Source organism: Cygnus atratus, chromosome 11 (assembly GCF_013377495.2).
Source record: "Cygnus atratus isolate AKBS03 ecotype Queensland, Australia chromosome 11, CAtr_DNAZoo_HiC_assembly, whole genome shotgun sequence".
NCBI lineage: Eukaryota > Metazoa > Chordata > Aves > Anseriformes > Anatidae > Cygnus > Cygnus atratus.
The window spans coordinates 15268259-15285008 of NC_066372.1; the positions used below are offsets into that span (position 1 = coordinate 15268259).

Below are 16750 nucleotides of genomic sequence, written 5' to 3' on the forward strand. Positions count from 1 at the left end.
TGGGTCCCTTCTAAATCGGGATATTCTATGAATCTACTGCTATTTATTTTTTCCAACATGCGATATTTATAGTGCCTCCCTCCACCCCTTAGCAGAACACGAAACTAGGACTTCCAAGCCGGGGCAGCCAGGAGGAAGACGAGGGCCGGGCCTCTCGGGGGGCACCTCGCCCTCACCCCGCGTCTGGAACTTCCAGCCCGGGTCTGGGGGAGCCTCCCGGGCTGCCTGCACCCACAGCCCGGCCCCAGACCGCCGTGGCCCCCGGGGCCGCGTTGGGGCATGGCGGGGGAGGCCGGCGGGAGGCGGAGCGGCCCCGTCCCAGCGTTGGCGTTGGGCTCCGCGGAGCCCCCGCCGAGCCCCGTGGAGGCTCTGCCAGCCCCGTGCTTCTTTCCTCCGCCCCTCGGCGGCGGGGGCGCGGATCCGGCGGAGAGAGGGAGCGCGGCAGGGCGAGGGGAGGAGAGAAGCGAGGAGGAGGAGGAGGAGGAGGCGGCGAGCTGGCCATGGCAGCAGCCCGCGGGCGCAGAGGCAGCCGCCGCGGGCTGCTGCTGTGAGCGGCACCCCGAGGAGGAGGAGGAGGAAGGCTCGGAGCAGCCTCGGGGCCCGCCATCCCGCGGCGGCGGCGGTGCCCGGGAGGATGCCGGGGAAGCGGGGCTCAGCGGGCGGCGGCGGAGGTGGAGGCGGCGGCAGCGAGCTCCCGGGGGCCGGGGCGCCGCGGCAGCGGAGGCGGCGGAGGAAGGTGTCCTGCTTCTCCAGCATCCAGCTCTTCCTCGTGTCCGAGTGCGCCCTGATGCTGGCCCAGGGCACCGTCGGAGCCTACCTGGTGAGTTGCCGGCTCCCCCCCCTGCGGGGAAGTTGCCGTGAGCCCAGGGCAGCTCCCCCCGGGGAGGGGGGCAGCGCACCCAGGCGCGTTTTTCCAGCAGCATTTTTTTTTTTTTTTTTTTTTTTTTTCTTCCCCGGCTTAAATGACTCAGCACTGCCGAGGGGTTCCCCGCCTGCCGCCCCTCTCGGTGTGCGGCTGGAACTTGTGCTGCTCGCCGCCCCCCGGAGCCCGGCGCGGTGCTGTGCCTGCCGCCTGCCCGCCCGGTGCCTCGGCTCCACGGCAGCCTGCCCGGGTTGTGCTCGGTAAATACGGGGGAAATCTGCTGGGGGCATCTACCTCCTGCCTCCTGTGCTACTCGTTTTCCCCCTCCTCGCTCTCCTTGCCCTCTCCGAGGGTACAGCAGCGCTAAGCGCAGCAGCCCCGTAAGTCTCCGCTGCTCGGCGTTGGGTAAAGAGCGCTCAAAATAAGTCCTCGCACTGAATCCTGAGTCCTCGCACTGAATCCGTGCGTTGGGATCTGGTGTCAGAACTGTAGTAGAAGAGTTGGAAAGATGTCCGTAAGGCTGGGCTCGTGCCTCCGAGTATACGCAGAGGGAGACAGCCTGTGAAAAGCGAGCGGTGCTCTTCCAGCAGATGCGAGCGTATAGTTGATTTAAATTTCTCAAAATAGCTCGCTGGATTTGAGAGTTAGAGTTTCCATGGAAAAGAAGTGTATTTGTAATCTGTAAGGCTTTTTGAGGCCACATACGTAATGTGTTATACAGTAAGTGTAAGAGCTCCACGTTCTGTACTTGTGCTCAGTATTTAGCGCTGCCGCTCTGGCACTCAACTAATTATGTAAATTTGTACTGGATGTGATCTGTAATTTTTTCAAGGTATGTGGCTAAAATTAATATGGTTAATATTCTCAATTAATATGCAAGAGAAAATTGCAGTCACCTTCATATAATAAAGCATGCCAGTTGAGTTTGGAACGCGTTTGTAATTCCAAAGGAAACTACATTGCTTCTACTGAGCTAAATTCAGTAAGTCTTTCAGCCTGTGTGGATAGAGTTGGGTATCACTTAAATTTTAGGAGACGTGTCTCTTTTAGGTGAGTAATGCCTTAGTAAGTAAATATATTGTTTCCAATGAGCTACTTGCAAAATGAGCTGTCAGGAGGAAGGAGTGTGCGATAATTCTCCATTAAAGTAATGGCCAAGGAACAGCCCACTGAGGTGATGCTACTCGGTGGGCACCAGTATGCTGGCAATGTATGGGTCTGCTAGAGAACTGTGTATTGGCACACTTGGCTACAGTGTCCGAACACCTGCCACGCGGGATGGGCAGAACAGTCCTGAGCGTAGCATTTCCATCAAACCCCTTTGCATTGCTCTCTCTTCAGCAGCCTGGCGTTTCTTGTCCCATTTTTCCCAACTCTTGCAGCATGCTCTGTGCTGAAGTGCACTTGCTGCCTCTTGCTCCTTTGGAGCATTTCACGTACCCCAGCTGTACCACCTGGAAAATGTGCTGCCATCACAGTTCCTGGAGTCTCAGCTCCTTCCTCTGAGGATTTAACACGGCTACAGAGCTGCTTTCCCTGCCCTGTGCCACTCTCAGGGTGCCTGGTGGGAGTGCCCTGTATCCTCCCCAGCCTGACATCGTGCCCGATGGCCAGCCAGATCCACAGACAGTAACAGCCAACTGCTCCGTAGGGAGGAAGAAAAAGAAAACTAAACTCCAAACAATCCACAGCATGCATAAGCAGTGGCCCAGCTGCACTGTGCAAGTGTTTCTCCATTCCCTGTATAATTTATCACCTGTCATTGCAAATACCACGCAGTTCTCAATACAATGATTGGATGGAAATGTGGAATTGTCTTTGGAGGGTGAATCCGTGTGAGTGCTGTGCTTACAGGTGTCGCGGGGGAGCAAAAGCAGGAGCTGAAAAAACTTGGTGGAAAGTACCTAGGACCTAATCGTTTTTGCAGACCAGGCGTCCTGTGGGGCCAGGTGCTGTTCTCAGGTGCTGTCTTGGGAGCGAATTCAGTGGAGGCACTGCAGAGTTGCCCAGGTGTGGCTGCGAGTGAATATTAATTCACTCAGGCTCCTGGTGTAAGTATGGCTGTTGGGCTCAGCAGCCGAGTGCTGGGCTGCTCCCCGAGGGACAAATTAGCAGGCGAGACAAACGGGTGAACAAACAGAAAGAGAGACAAATAGGGAGGTGCTGTGGGGGCAGTCACGGTGTGTTGTTCTGGGCAGTTGAATAAACTACTAATTTTAGCTTGTCAGCAGTGACCGAGTACTGTGTTCATACTTCTGCTTTGCTTGGCCACATGTACGACTTTCCCTAGTTATTTGCAACTCAGGAAGAGAAACCTTTCTGCTTTTCTTTTTTATTGCCTTATACGGCGACAAGTTGATTTCCTCAGTTTTGTCTGCCTGGCTCAGCACAGAGATGATGAGGGCAAAAACTGAGCTTGGTAAGGAAACAAGGCAGGGGCTTGGCCTGTTAGGAGTGATCGAAGAGCTCGGTTTTGGGCTTGGCTTTCATGTCAGTAAATTTAGAAGTGGTTGTTCTTATTTCTTAATTTTTTTAGAGATGTAACAACTTTTTTCCCGTGTTCTCTGCACAATAAACTAGCAGTGCCAGCCTGAATGTATGTACAAAGTATACATTCATTCATTATGTCGTTTTGAAGCAAAGATCATTCACTTTTATTTGTTCATAAAACATTGTGCTTGCCAACAGGGCTTTATAAATAATAAATGCTGATAAAAATCTATAAAGTCCAGTTCTTTTCCCAGAGAACTCAGCAATGAAAATACCCTGGGATGCCAAAAGTGGATGCCTATGTTTAATTAGTGTGGTGTCTCTGAGGTTCTTTATGTGAAATTTTAGGGAGTGTTTGATCAGTGCCACGTTCCAGAATAGTTGTCAATTATCGGGCTTGTTGCCTGCAAACTGCACGTGTTCCAGAATGACTCTGTGCCATATCCTGCATAGCTTATGCAAATGCAAGCCTGTGCCGCTGCCTTAATTTCTGGGGTTGTTGAATACACCCTATTATTTGCATATTCTTGTAAGGTTTTGTGTATGCGTTTAGTTGGCTTCATCTAATTACTCCTGCGTGCTTTTGGAAACTTGAATTTCCCAGCAACTGCAGTGGCGCTGGGGAAGATGCTGCTGGTCGTCTGCAGGCGTTCCTGCTGCAGAAGTTACTCGGGGTTTTAGCAGCAACTTTTAAAAGCCCAGACGATCTCCCCTGGGTTGCTCTCTGGGAGCTGAGCTTTGTGGATAAGAGAGCTGAGCGTTACCTGGTGCAGCCGGGACCGCTAGGGAAGGAGGGGAACCTCCGTTCCCAGCCGGAGCCTTGTGCCTTTCGGGCAACTGCAGCAGTGTGATCAGTCATGCCGATGAGGATCTTGATAAGGCTGATTCACATACCTTGGCAGCAGCTCCTTCCCCATCCCCTCCCCACCCCGAATTCCTACAAGCACTATATTTTGGTATATTCTAACTGGTAATAACCTTCCGAGTGCTCCTGATGGTTTATCGCTGAGGCATTTCATCACCCTGCCAGTCAAATCTTTTGCCTAGCCAGTGGTGAAATCATTGCTCTAGCAGAAGGCGAAGAGCTCTCGGTCTGACAGCCACAGTTTGTGGAGCGGGAGCGCAATTTAATTTTCTCTCCCTAGCCTTTAGCCTCGGATCGCTCCCGTTCAAACTGACCTAGTTGCAAGCACCCAACATCTGCCAAAGTCACGGGCTTCTCTAGATAAAGGGCACGCATATGGGAAGCACGTTGAGAAGCAGTTATTTGGTGTGCTCCGGGTAGCTGTTTTTACAGAGCTCCACTGAGATGTCTCTGTTTGCTGCAGCTTTGAATGCAGCTATTCATGTGCTTTATCAAGTGATAGAGGATGACTGGCCTGAGCATGAGATGGAAAGGAAAATAATTGGTCCCTCCTAAGGAGGGTGCCTTGGTGTTTGTGTGGGAATGAATGCCAAATTGTTTCTTGTTTTCCTGAATGAAAACTTTAAAGCCACGCTTAACTTCCCGCTATAGCTGTCTGCGCAGCGGTGTTTGGCTACAGCCTGCAAAATCCCTCTTAACGTATCTGCAGTAAAAATAGTAGCGTGTAAGTCCAGTTGAGATAGCGTCTACTTATATGGCATCTGGGACAGGCTCTTTCTGTTGGTCTTTATTGCTATTGGGGTTTGGGATGCTAATGAAGAATTTAAAATACCAAATTCAGGAAAAAAAGGAGGTATTAAAGATAAATAAAGAAGTCGATCATCAGAGGGTTCCTGCTGGAGCAAACACAAGTAGGGTCCTGTGAGATGGACACCAGGGAGCTGAGTGGTTAAGAGCACAATTTGGATGTGGGATTTTTAAAGGGTTTTGATGCACAACTCCTCCTCCCCATTTTAAATGTTCTAAATACATCACTGTTTTCCTGTTGCAAAAAGGGTTGTGTAGTGACCTGGTCAAACTCTTCTTGAAGTCGGTGGAGAGGTCTATGTGGAGGATGTCACTGAAGGCAGTTTTATAGGAGCACTGCAGTGCCTCATGGTGTCGTCTTGTACATGGTGCTGTACAACCATCCCCAAAGAATGAGTTTGCCCCTGAGTATTTGCAGTCTGAATAGACTGGCTGGGAGAAAAGTTGCAGGTGTGGAAAATGAGGCAGAGGTTAAAAGAGTGATTCTGTGGCTGAAGCTATTGGTAAAGCCTAGGTAGCAGCAGCAGAGTCCAAGTGCCTTGGACATAGCAGAGTCTGGCACAGCAAGGAATTCCAGTTTCAGGTGCTTCGCTCAAGTGACTGAACTGCAAGCGCATTTTTCCCATTGAATTTATTGGTTTTATTCAAGTATTTATTTTCCTAGAATAAGAATCTACTTTAAAATATTGCTGTACTTCTTTATTCTTTCCATCCTCAGCAGTGCCGAGTAATAAATTAGCTGTAATGCTCATAATTTATTTGTCGCTGGGGCATTTAAGGGGGGAAAAACATGGAGAGAAAATAAATGTTTTAGTGGGGATGAGGATTGCCAAGCATTGGCTGGTTATTGCTTACAGTTCATTTTTTCTTAATATATCTTTGCTGGCTATGTTATTTCTGGAAAGTTGTTTCTAGTATGCCTTTCCCATTAGAGAATATTGTCTGTTTTGCAGCTGAGTTGCACAGAAAGTTATTCTGAACTAGCGCTTTTGAGTACATTCATACGTCTCTCAGAAGCCTTTTGATGTTTTTAGGGTCTCTAAGTGCGGAGCGGAGGGGAAACCTGATCCAGCACCGGGTTCTGATGCCTGCAGGCTCCAGTGTGGTTTGGGACAGGAGTGTAGCGTTGATATATTAATGTTCAAGCTTTATATAAATGAATAGAAACAAATTCTGGCCCATACCTAGGTTGGATTTTGGGTACCAGGAAGGCTTATGAGTAACTGGCATTTATGCTTCGGTTTAAAGCTTTCTTTCAACTACTACTAATAGGTGAAATGGGGACAGCTACGTGTTTATCTCTTCCAGTGCTCTGTACCACTTGCAGAGTAAAGCTGAACTTAAAATCTGATGGCTTCTTGGTTAAATGCATTTAAAGGCAAAACACATTTAACATGCACGAGTGTGGACTGATTGGTTTTAACGTTTAAATTTTTTATTATTTTTAGCAGAAGGTTTGGCAGCTCCTCCTTTTATCCTGTAAGGGCCGAGTGATACTTGTAAGCCCTGAAAGAAAGAGCAGCCTGTTAGAAATGTTATGATCCACTACAAAAAAAAAAAAAAAGTCTAATTTCTTTTGGCTACCCTTAGTTTCCTAAATCTCTTTGGCAATCGCTGTGTGCCTATGTGACAAGTAGGTCTGTGAGTTTTAACGTCCTGCAGTATTAATGCAGCTGAGGTTTAAAGGGATCTTGAATTAGATGAGAGCATACATTGGTTTGAAAGTCTGGATTTGTCTTGCTCAGAAACTTTATGCAGCATGAGCCTTTAAATGGTAGTGTAGCACCTGTCCCATAAAGGGGTCAGCTGAGCTGTGATCCCTCTCCTTCTCTGCAAGGCAAGCAGATATTGCTTGTTTTCCAGAAAGGGGTGTTTCTCAGGTTATGTGGACTTTCTTTTCCCTTACTTTTAGGATATTGTAAAGGTTGAAAAGCCAGTTTCTGTTCTGCTACAGCATAATAAATGTGTTGCTTCAAAAAAAAGTTATTTTTCAATTTATCAAGAAGAATTTGTCCTCTGTGTATAATAATCTAAGATGTTCCTTTATTTGTATACTCCTTAGTCTCTAGTTGTTCCTTCACAGTAGCAAGATTAAACAAAGGAATACTGTTTAATAGGCGAGGGTACAGCTCGGATGAATTGCTGTAGCTTGACCTTCTGATCAACACCAGATGAATCTGCAAAGTATTATATTTTAACCACGATTCAAGGAAGTTTAAACAAACACATAATAATACATTGTGTAGTACCCCCTGTAAGTGCTCCAGTGAAGTCAAAAAGAATCCATTTTTCCTGTTGCATAGAAAATTGCTGCTGCAGATTTTGATTTACAAGGTTTCATTATAACTGCAGCAAAACCAGGACTGGAACCCCAAGAGTCCTATCTCCAGGTCGCCTTGTTGCAACGATGAGACTGTCTGTCTCTTTGTAAATACATACTGCAATGCAAACAATATTGTCTATTCCGTGGTGTAGAGATCTCACACTGCCACTCTTCATACAGCATCAGTACGATGAACAGTGATAGCAAACTGTTGATGGAGTGTGTGGTGCTTCTTCCTGGTGGTGCCGGAGGACTCTGCCCTGGTAGGGGAAGCTTTCTGTAAATACTTAAAAAGATGAGTCCTGCATCCAAGATGTTTCTGTTTGAGTAGATGGATAAAAGCATGGAGAAAAAGAAGCATCCCTTTTCCCCAGATTTTAAGTGGGGATACAGTTGTTGTATTCATATAGACCTGCAATGCAGATATGGCTAGAACTACCCCTCCTCGCCTAGCAAATGTAGGGAAGACCTCAGAACTAAAATCAGATTTCTTCAGCTCTTCAGTTAATAACTTTCCCTTTTCCAGCCTTATTCTGGATGCGATATCCTTCTGCATTTTGATCCCTAGATGTTTCTTGCTGAACTAAGGGGCACAGGCCCGCTCTTTTTGTTGTTTCACAGTGCCTGTTGTATTGAAGTTGCAGATCAGTGACAGGGGCTCATATTGTGGCGGTGTCTGAAAGCACTTGATGATTTTAGATGACTGCTTGCAGCATAAGAGCAAAATCTTTATTCCAGGTCTGTTGGAATATTTACTTTATTTTTCTGTGGTCCAAGAAGGAGAAAAGCAATTTGCTTTGGTTTGATTTTTGTTTTTCCTTCTGTTGCCTCTCTATCATAGCATCCTTTCTTCTTGCCAACCAGACAGCTGATTTCCCGTCTGTTTTTGAACATCTTTACCTTTTTGGTGTCTGCAGCGATCTCATGGATGATTTCTTGCAGGCCCAATGAATTTTAGATGTGTGGCTGTGAGGGCAGGTGTGGGAACAGAGAAGTTGTTTTTCCATGCTCCTTAACGATGTGCTTTTCTGGGCAAGGATTGCTGGAGTTCTCTTATTTTTAATATTTAAATGTACTTTTAAAACACTTACCGTGCTGTTCATCTGTATAATTCATAATTCCTTAGTTTACTAAAAGTGGAAAAGGACTTAAAATTCAGTGTTACGGTGATCCATAAAATGACAGTGAAGTGTTTGAAAGAACCTGGGTAATTCAGTTGTATTGAGGTCTTCGTGACTCATCAGCATTATGGTTTCTGAAGCGACTATGTCAGATTTGCTTTCAAGTTTTTTGGTGCTTTGATGTTTGTGTCTGAATCTAACATTTTTTTCTTTTTTTTTTTTTCTCCTTATAAAAAGGCAACTAAAAACTCTACCACAAAGAAACTGAAAGCGTGGCTGTTTAGGAAGAGTTCTGTGATGTGGGTGTGGAAGAATATAGGAATACTTGAGTAGATGTCATTTTTAGAAACGTATAGTGGTATACTTTCTTTTCCAACTAAAAGTTAGATCTCTGGCAGCATTGAGATTGGCATTGTTCTTGGGTCAATATATAAGGAATAGCCTTGAGGTGTATATTTTGCATGTGTACTGTAAGGTGATGCTTAACAGTTAAAGCACGCAGTATCTAATGAAATGATGTGGAATTGATTTACAGTGGAGGTGCCAGCAGTAAGTGGTGCCCCCAGAATTCCTAAAGCAGATGAATTATGCTGTGAATTTATGTAAGGTGAAAAGTAAGTATTTTCCATGGAGCCTGCTTGGAACGTGTATTAGATCAAGCTTTGTATGCTCGCAGCTGGCAAGGAGCACCTATGTTCAAATGCAGGACGGACAGAATAGTAAGAAAAACTGCACTTTGTCTAGGCCTGCATGCTTTGCAGCAGCAATGGGGATGTTCCCCATATCAAGACAGAGTTCTGAATTGTCTGTAGATGCAGATTTGTTTCAATCCTTTAATTCTCCAAAGGGATAATAAGGAGCGAGAAAAATAGCATAACTACATAGAATTGCAGCCCGTTGTGTTGAACAACGTTATTTTTCTCTGGTAGAGTTTCAACAGGAAGAGCTGCAAAAAGGTTGTTTGGGGGGTTTTGTTTCTTATTTCTGAAAAGGAGGATGTGAAATGGCTGCTACCTCTTTCTACTTCTCTCCTTGGCTTTGTGCAAACGTAGGTTGGCACAACATTAGAAGTAGAGCAGAGAATTGTTTGGGAGCATGATGTTGGAGTGTAGGCTAAACCTCACGCTTTGGCCTGAAGAAAATTTCTGAGAGGCCACAGGAGAACTGGCACGTACCTCACTTGGTGAGTCCCCCACACCTCTGAGTAATACCAGACCTGTATGTAGACATACATGTCTAAACTCAGAAATGTCAAGGGAGAAGAGGGTCAGCTTTGGAAGCTTCCAAAAGATAAGTTACAAATACGGTCTAAAAGAAAATGACGTTGAAAAATATGAAGGAGGAATGCTCCAGTAGTATCCTGCTGCTTGTTGTGCTGTGCTAATGACTTTCATCTGCTGGAAACATGCTTGCTTCTCATCCTGACACGGTTGGCAGTGTTGCATGATGTATGGAGTTGCCAAATTAGGGGTATATCCTTTCTTTCCCTCTAACTGGGAAATGACAGAAAAATTGCAGTACGTAACAGGGTCTTGATTTTTAAAGAGGAAAAACCCAAGTTTGGATTTCCAGTTTTCCAGTCATAAGATTTGCTTCTCGTGGTTTCTCTAAGATGCAGAAAGAGCTGTATTTGCCACAGTTTAGTAAAGCTATTTTCTCCAAGTTGCTCCTAAGGCTTTACTTTTCCTGTTGACAAGCATCCACCATGCTTGGTGAGGTGTTGTGGTGGGCTAACCGTGGACTGCAACAGCCAGATGTGCTCTCACTGCCCTCCTCGACAGGACAAGGGAGAAAATGAGATGAAAAAGCTCGTGGGTCGAGATAGTAACAGGGAGATCACCGACCAATTGCTGTCACAGCCGAAACATACTCAACTTTGGGGAAAATTAATGTGTTGCCCAGTAAAGTAGATTTGGAGGTTGGGAAATGAAGGCAAAAATTAAGACAACGGGATTTTCTCTCTCACTTTTTTTTTTCCTCACTCTTCCATGTGGCATTTTGCCCTTTCTTATTTAAAACTTATTTAAGTTTTCCTCAGCGTTGCTGCTGCCTCGGTGGTGGCCATGGTGGAGCCCTTGCAGAGCCGGGCCTGGGGCGGCCCAGCCTCTCCTCATAGCAGCCCCAGCTGCCTGCACCTCACTGGGGACACCCAGTGCGGGTTTGTGCTGCCTCTCCGATGGCAGTGGGACCTTTACTACCTCCTACCTGGCCACACTGGGTCTGGAGAGCCCTGAAACAGAGGGAGGCAAGGGGCACATCCCCTCAGGCCCCAAGAGGCTGCACCTTGTTGGGTGCTGAGAGAGCGTCCACCCTCGTGTGGGAGCTGAAGTAAAATTTGCATCTTGTGTCAGCACTGGCATGCTCTTTGCAGAAATGCTGGCTGCCGTTGGGTAAATTAATTCCCCCGTGCTTGGCTCCTGTCAGCCCTTGGTGGCCGGTCACAGGCTGTTAGGGTGGGCTGGTGAGCAGCAGCCAGGTTCAGGCCGTGGAGGAATGAGTGCCTGTGGAGGGTGTGACTAAAACAGATATTCTTTCTCTCCTGCTGGCATTGTCTGTAAAATTTGATAATTGTGGGAATGAGCCTCACCAAGTGCCGCAGTTTGTGATGCGCAGAGAAAGCATCGAGCATGTAGGCCCTTTATGAGGAACAGTGGGCAGCATTTGTTAGGGCTTACCAGCAAAAGAAAACTGTGTTTTTGTTTTTGTCTTGCTCAACGTACAGGGCCGAGAGCAGTTAATTACAATGGGCCTTTCAGCCGCCCCATGAGATGCACACTTTGTTTCCTGCTGCCTTTTGCTCGTTATAATGCAGGTCCTTATGTCTGAAGTCAGCGCAGCTGCTGGCCGAGGGACAGGAGCTCTCGCTGAAGGGATGCCTTGTCTGGGGGTGCCTGTTTGTGAAGGGTGGTGGCATTAAGTTGATGTTACCGCCCGGTTTGGGTGATCCCGTGGTCGGTCAGTCCCATCTGAGGTGCTCAGCACCGTGAACACCCACTGAACTCAGCTGGGTTTCTGCAAGCACTTGCCATGTTGTCTTCTCTACCTCTTGTGCAGAGGGGTGGTTTGCCCCCACGTTTGTGTTTCTGTCATTGAAAGGTGGCATCAAAAAACGTATGGCTAGCTTGAGCCCTGGGGCTGCAGTGCTAGTCTAGGTTGGATTTTTTGTTTCTTCTCTTGCTTAATCTGTCATAATTAGTAATATTAAAAAGAAAATGTGTATCAAGGGAGCTGGCTTGGGACTACCAAAAAGTTTGAATCCCATAGTTTTGGGTTTGAATCCCATTGGGATTCACTCCTACCAACTTGAAATATCCTGAGAGCAAAGGCTGAAAAGGGAAGATTTCAAGCATTCCATGGACCTAGATAAACTGTTTGCTTCCAAGAGCTTGTTTGCTCTGTTGAGGCCACTTCTGCATTAGCAAATGTTTCTGTGAATGAATGGATTTCAAAAACAGCTTGGGAATTATTTGATGGCTATTGAAGTCAAGCCACACTAGCAATCCATGTGCTAGAGGTACAGCTTTGTGGGTTTGCTGCTTACAGTTTGCTGCATTGTTTGGCATGACTGTACAAGCTTTCTCAAATGCTGGCCCTTTACAGAAGTCCAGTGTTTTCTGTGAATCAGGATGCATCAAGGCTGCTGTATTGCTCTTGCTCTTAATCACAGTGCTAGTTCCTACTAAGAAGGCAGAAGTTTCAGATTTCTTTGCACTTTGTCTTGTGGAAGCACTTGGGGCTTATGGTTCAGCCTTTTGTAGCTGAGAAGAAATTTATTGATTTGAATCATTCAGCTTAATTCAATTCTGGACAAGTTTTCTGCCAGAATATTTTTCCTTATTTAAAAAGATCCCTAATGAATAACTGTAGTTGTATATAATGACTCCTGGGAAATACTGGGTACAGTCTCTAGAATCAGTTCTGTGCTGTTTTCGAATGCAGATTACAAACTTTTGATGTGCATGTCTGAACAGCGCCCAGGGTCCCTTGTAGCCATCTGTTTTTTCAAGATGCTCCCACATTAATAAGCTGCATCTTTGGTATTCTGTGGACAGGTATTCAGTGAGCAATTGGTTGGCTGGATAACAACTTAGGTAAATCTGGATATAAAAGTCTCTCTGCTTTCAGTGCATTGTTGGGACTAGAGTGTTGCCAGCGGGAGAAACCAGGTTGTTTGCACCTAGGACATGATATTTTCATCTGGTTTCAAACCCTTACCCTGAAGAAGAGTCTGTGTAGCTGGGATTGTGGATCAAGGAAGGGGACATCCATCCATTACAGATGTCTCTCAGAAATTGCACTTTGAGGCTCCAAGGTATGCGTTCTTTAAGAGATGCACAGCACTTTTCTGGACTAGAAATGCAAGTTGAAACCAAAATTACCTTTGCTTTCTCCTTTATTTGCCCCCAGTGGTACATAATGTATAGATTCAGGCATGTTCATTTTGATTCTCAGCATCCTGATTGCTCTCAGAACTCTTGGTATCAAATATTACATTTTGTGACTCTTGGTCACAAAAATTTAAATTCATGGAGTGTTTCGAGGAGTTAGTGTCCCTGGTATTTCCCTGCTCTCTGCCTTGCCCCTGCTGCACACAACCAAGAGATGAAACAAATGGGAGAACAACAACTTGTTTCCTCTGGGCCAATACTCACTAGGCAGAACCTGTTGATGTTGGCATCTTGGCAGGGGCAGAAGAACATTCCTGCCACATGTGGGTTATGTTTTATAACCTGGATTTTGCTTTGCAGTTGGCTGTCCGGAGCTGTCATGTCCAAACTGACTGCCTTCATCAGTCAAGACTAACGTACATGCCCAGAGAAATCTGTCTTCATTTGCATTTGAGCAATGTGACATGTGTCACAGCTAGGAGAAGACAGCTTTGCCATAGAGTAATGCTTGTTGGCTCAGCAACAGCTATAGGTAGTTTTTGGTAAAGGTACAGGTTGGGATCTCGGGACGTTTGGGTTCATTTCCTGGCTTTGTCATGGCTTTGTCATGGACTTCCTCAGGCCTTCTTTGGGTTTCATCTCTACATTAACTAATTGGGTCGTTGTGATGTAGTCAGGCTTTGTTGTGGGCTGGGATTGTCGATGCTCAGCCTCCACAGTGAAGGTGGCTGGGGTGAAAGAGGCATGCCCTGAACCAGGTCTCTATCAGATATTATAATAAAGTTGATACCAGGCTGTTAATTTATTTAATGCTAATTTTGTATTATCCCACCTGTGGTTGATCTGTGAGGCATCTTCCTTCACCCTGGGCTACGATGCAGCCTTGTTGCCAGCTGAGTGCTATCTTTGCTTCCTTCACACCTGCCTGGAGCTGTAGTGTTGAGCATCCAGCCCTTTGCCTTCTGAGCCTGCCCAGGGACTGGCTATTTGAGGCTGCTTTCCTTTCTCTGTGGGTAGTGATGGATTTAAGAGCCTGAGGGTATTATTTTTCAAAGATGCTTTCCGAGCCGCACTCTAATTGACAAAAGTGACTTATTCTAAGTGTCTCTTTGAAAACGGTGCTCTTGTTCCAAAGCCACTTAAGTGCTTTTGAAAAATCTTTCTGCCTGTTATTGATTGCAGTGGACTGCTTCAGTGGTGCCTAGCCTCATGTAAAGCAGTCCAGATTTAAAGCCTAAACGTTATGTGCCTGGCTAATAAACTGTACTGTAATTAGTATCTTTGGGAGGCAGGAACCAGGGGGAAGTTGAGTGTAAAGGGAATTAAATTCAAATAAAAGCTGTCTGTAAAGAATAAGTGAAGAACTGTGGAAGGAGATGAAAACACAGCAGTTGAAATGGGTGCAGAGAGGATATGTGATAGGAAGAAAATGGGTGTGAAGCTGCAAGGAAAACTTTAATAGGCTTATGTTAAAGCAGACAAAGGATCTAGACTAGCAGGTAGTGAGCTTCCATAAAGACTGATCCACCAGTCGAACAGTTGGAGTTAATATAACCTGCAGGTCCCAGTTTCCCAGCTTCCCCCATGCAAGTTGGACTGGACACATCCCTGTTGTTCACCACAGCAGGTCCCCAGCGTCATCCTCCAGTATGAGAAACCCCTGCTCGGGGCTGTGTGGGCCGCTTTGAGATTGCAGGGGCTTCATCTGACATGGATTCATGCAGGTGGCTTTTCGTTTTACTTTGTTCACTGCACGTCTCCCAGGGAAGCTTAGCGTGGCTTTGAGCAGTACACCTAGGGGATGACAGACTCCTGCAGCTGCGTGTGCAGCTCTTGCCCTGGCTGGTGTGTCATGCACCTGCAAAATCAGGGTCAGGGGAAAGCAGAGGCTGGAGAAGTACAAGGACAGAAGAGTGCATATGTTGGCTGCACTACCCAGCTGGTTAGGGAGTCCCTGGTTTGGCTTGGTGCTGAGCAGTGAATGCAAAGCCATGCCAGCTCTGCAGTGGCTGAATTCGGGGTTCCTCCCAGAATTCGTTGTGCCACTGCTGGAGGAGCAGTGGTCCTCTGTGGAAACTTCTCTGGTATTGAGCTTTTGCTCATCTCAGGCTTGGGTGGGTAAGTGGTGGTGACTTCTGCTTTCCTTGCACATACTCATTGAATTTTTGCAGGGTCTGGTGGTTCTACGGTGAGGGGACCCCATAAGCTGCTGCTCCGTGCCTGTCTCTAACAAGGATTGTTGTTAATACTGCAGACATGAGGTGAAATTCAGCCATCTGTGTGTACAGCCTCAGCAGACACATTTATTCATTGGCTTTTTTGATAGCTCACTTCCCAGTGAACCTCAAGGAACAGAGCTTTCGTCATCTGGCGAGACATCTCGTTGCCTGTATCTGTATTACAGGGAACGCGTCGAGTCCAAGTGAGCTATAACAAGTCTGCAAGTTACAGCTAGATCGCCCGGCTAATTGTTCTTTAACTACAAGATGTTTTTTTAATTGCCTCTGTGTTACTTTTTGTGTGTTATTTTAAAAAGCACTTGTAAATCACCTTCTGTTCAGGAGGAAAGGGCTTGCCGTTTCTGAGAAGTGGCAAAATGGGGAGATGGTGTGATGGGAGGGGAGGTAACGTTGCAGGGCTTGTGCTGTGCTCAGGACCGCCCAACTTCAACGTGCAGACGTCACAAGGCTGCCCTTCACAACTTCCACCCCTCGTTCTTCGCACAGGAGATGTTCAGATAACGACGAGGATCTCGGACAGGAACAGATTTAAGATCACCTTCACGCCCTGACTTCTTGTCTGGTTACACCACACGCTCCCCGCGCTCACCTCCCAGCCTGCCCCGTTCTTCGCCGGGAGGTTTGGCAGCAGCAGGCGTGCAGCTCCCCTTCCTGCCCTTGGCTCCGCGCAGAACAACGGGAAGGAGGAGCGAGTAGTTTGGGAGCAGGACGACCTGGACAGCTCCTGTGTGGGCTGCAGGGAAGAAGAGTCTCTAATTTTTGGGACCAACTTGGGGTATTGGTACTCACCTGCTAGAGAACCCCTAATACCACCTGCAGGTGCTTGCGGTAGTTTTTGAGTTACCACAGATTGCTGGGGGTTGATAATACCATGTGGCCATTTCGTTAGTTCCCTTTTAAACGGTTTCCTTCCTCCCATCGCTTACTAAGTAAAAGTATTTGTGTGCCGGTCGATGAGAACTGCCTCTTATTTCTCCTAAAGCCGAGTTCCCATTTGCGGTAGCCAGGCGTCCTTGCTGCTGGGTGGGGAGAGGAGCATGAGGGGTATCAGCAGAGCCAGAGCAGATGAGGAGAAAAGTAGCAGGACTTGTCAGAAAACCTCCTCTCTCAGTATACAGCCTTTATATAATCACCGTTGTCCTCCAGCCATGAAAACTGAATTCAGCTCCCATCAAAGCTTTTATTAATGCTGCCTGAGAGCGTCCTGCCTGTGTCACTTCTGCCCTGGTTCTTGCCTGGCAGCTGGGAACGCTGCTGCAAGCGGCTCCGCGGCCCTCTCGTCTTTATCTGCGCTGTGGCATGACTCGGATGCAACCCTTAGCCCCGAATTCAGCTCTCGATCATAAATTAAGATAAGATGAAGTCCTTTGCCTGACAGGTTTTCCTGCCAGGCTTGCATCGTGGTTTCTGTTGTGGTGAGTGGCGCAGGGTATAGTACAATGTCTTATCTGCAGACACAAAGTGTTGTGCTAGGAGTATTTTATTAGATAGACAAGCAAATTTGCATTGATGGAGGGGCCACAGGGAGAGGGAAGTGAGGCTGCTGCCGTGTGACAGGTCAGGATCCTGCCTCTCTGGTGCCTTGACAGTACGTGGGAAGGGGCTTTTTTTGCCAGTAGGAGCCTCCCAGAGACATGCACTTCATCTCCACTCA

The 16750-nt window shown here is 46.9% G+C and overlaps 1 protein-coding gene across 1 annotated transcript in view; it reads left to right on the plus strand.

Moving 5' to 3' along the window:
- The first annotated feature begins 608 nt into the window (after positions 1-608).
- Positions 609-16750, plus strand: part of SLCO3A1 (solute carrier organic anion transporter family member 3A1) — a 130036-nt gene continuing 113894 nt past the window's right edge. The window contains exon 1 of the mRNA XM_035554849.2: positions 609-820. Within this exon, the coding sequence (XP_035410742.1) occupies positions 635-820 (186 nt within the window). The 5' untranslated portion in view covers positions 609-634. The remainder of the gene's footprint in view (positions 821-16750) is intronic.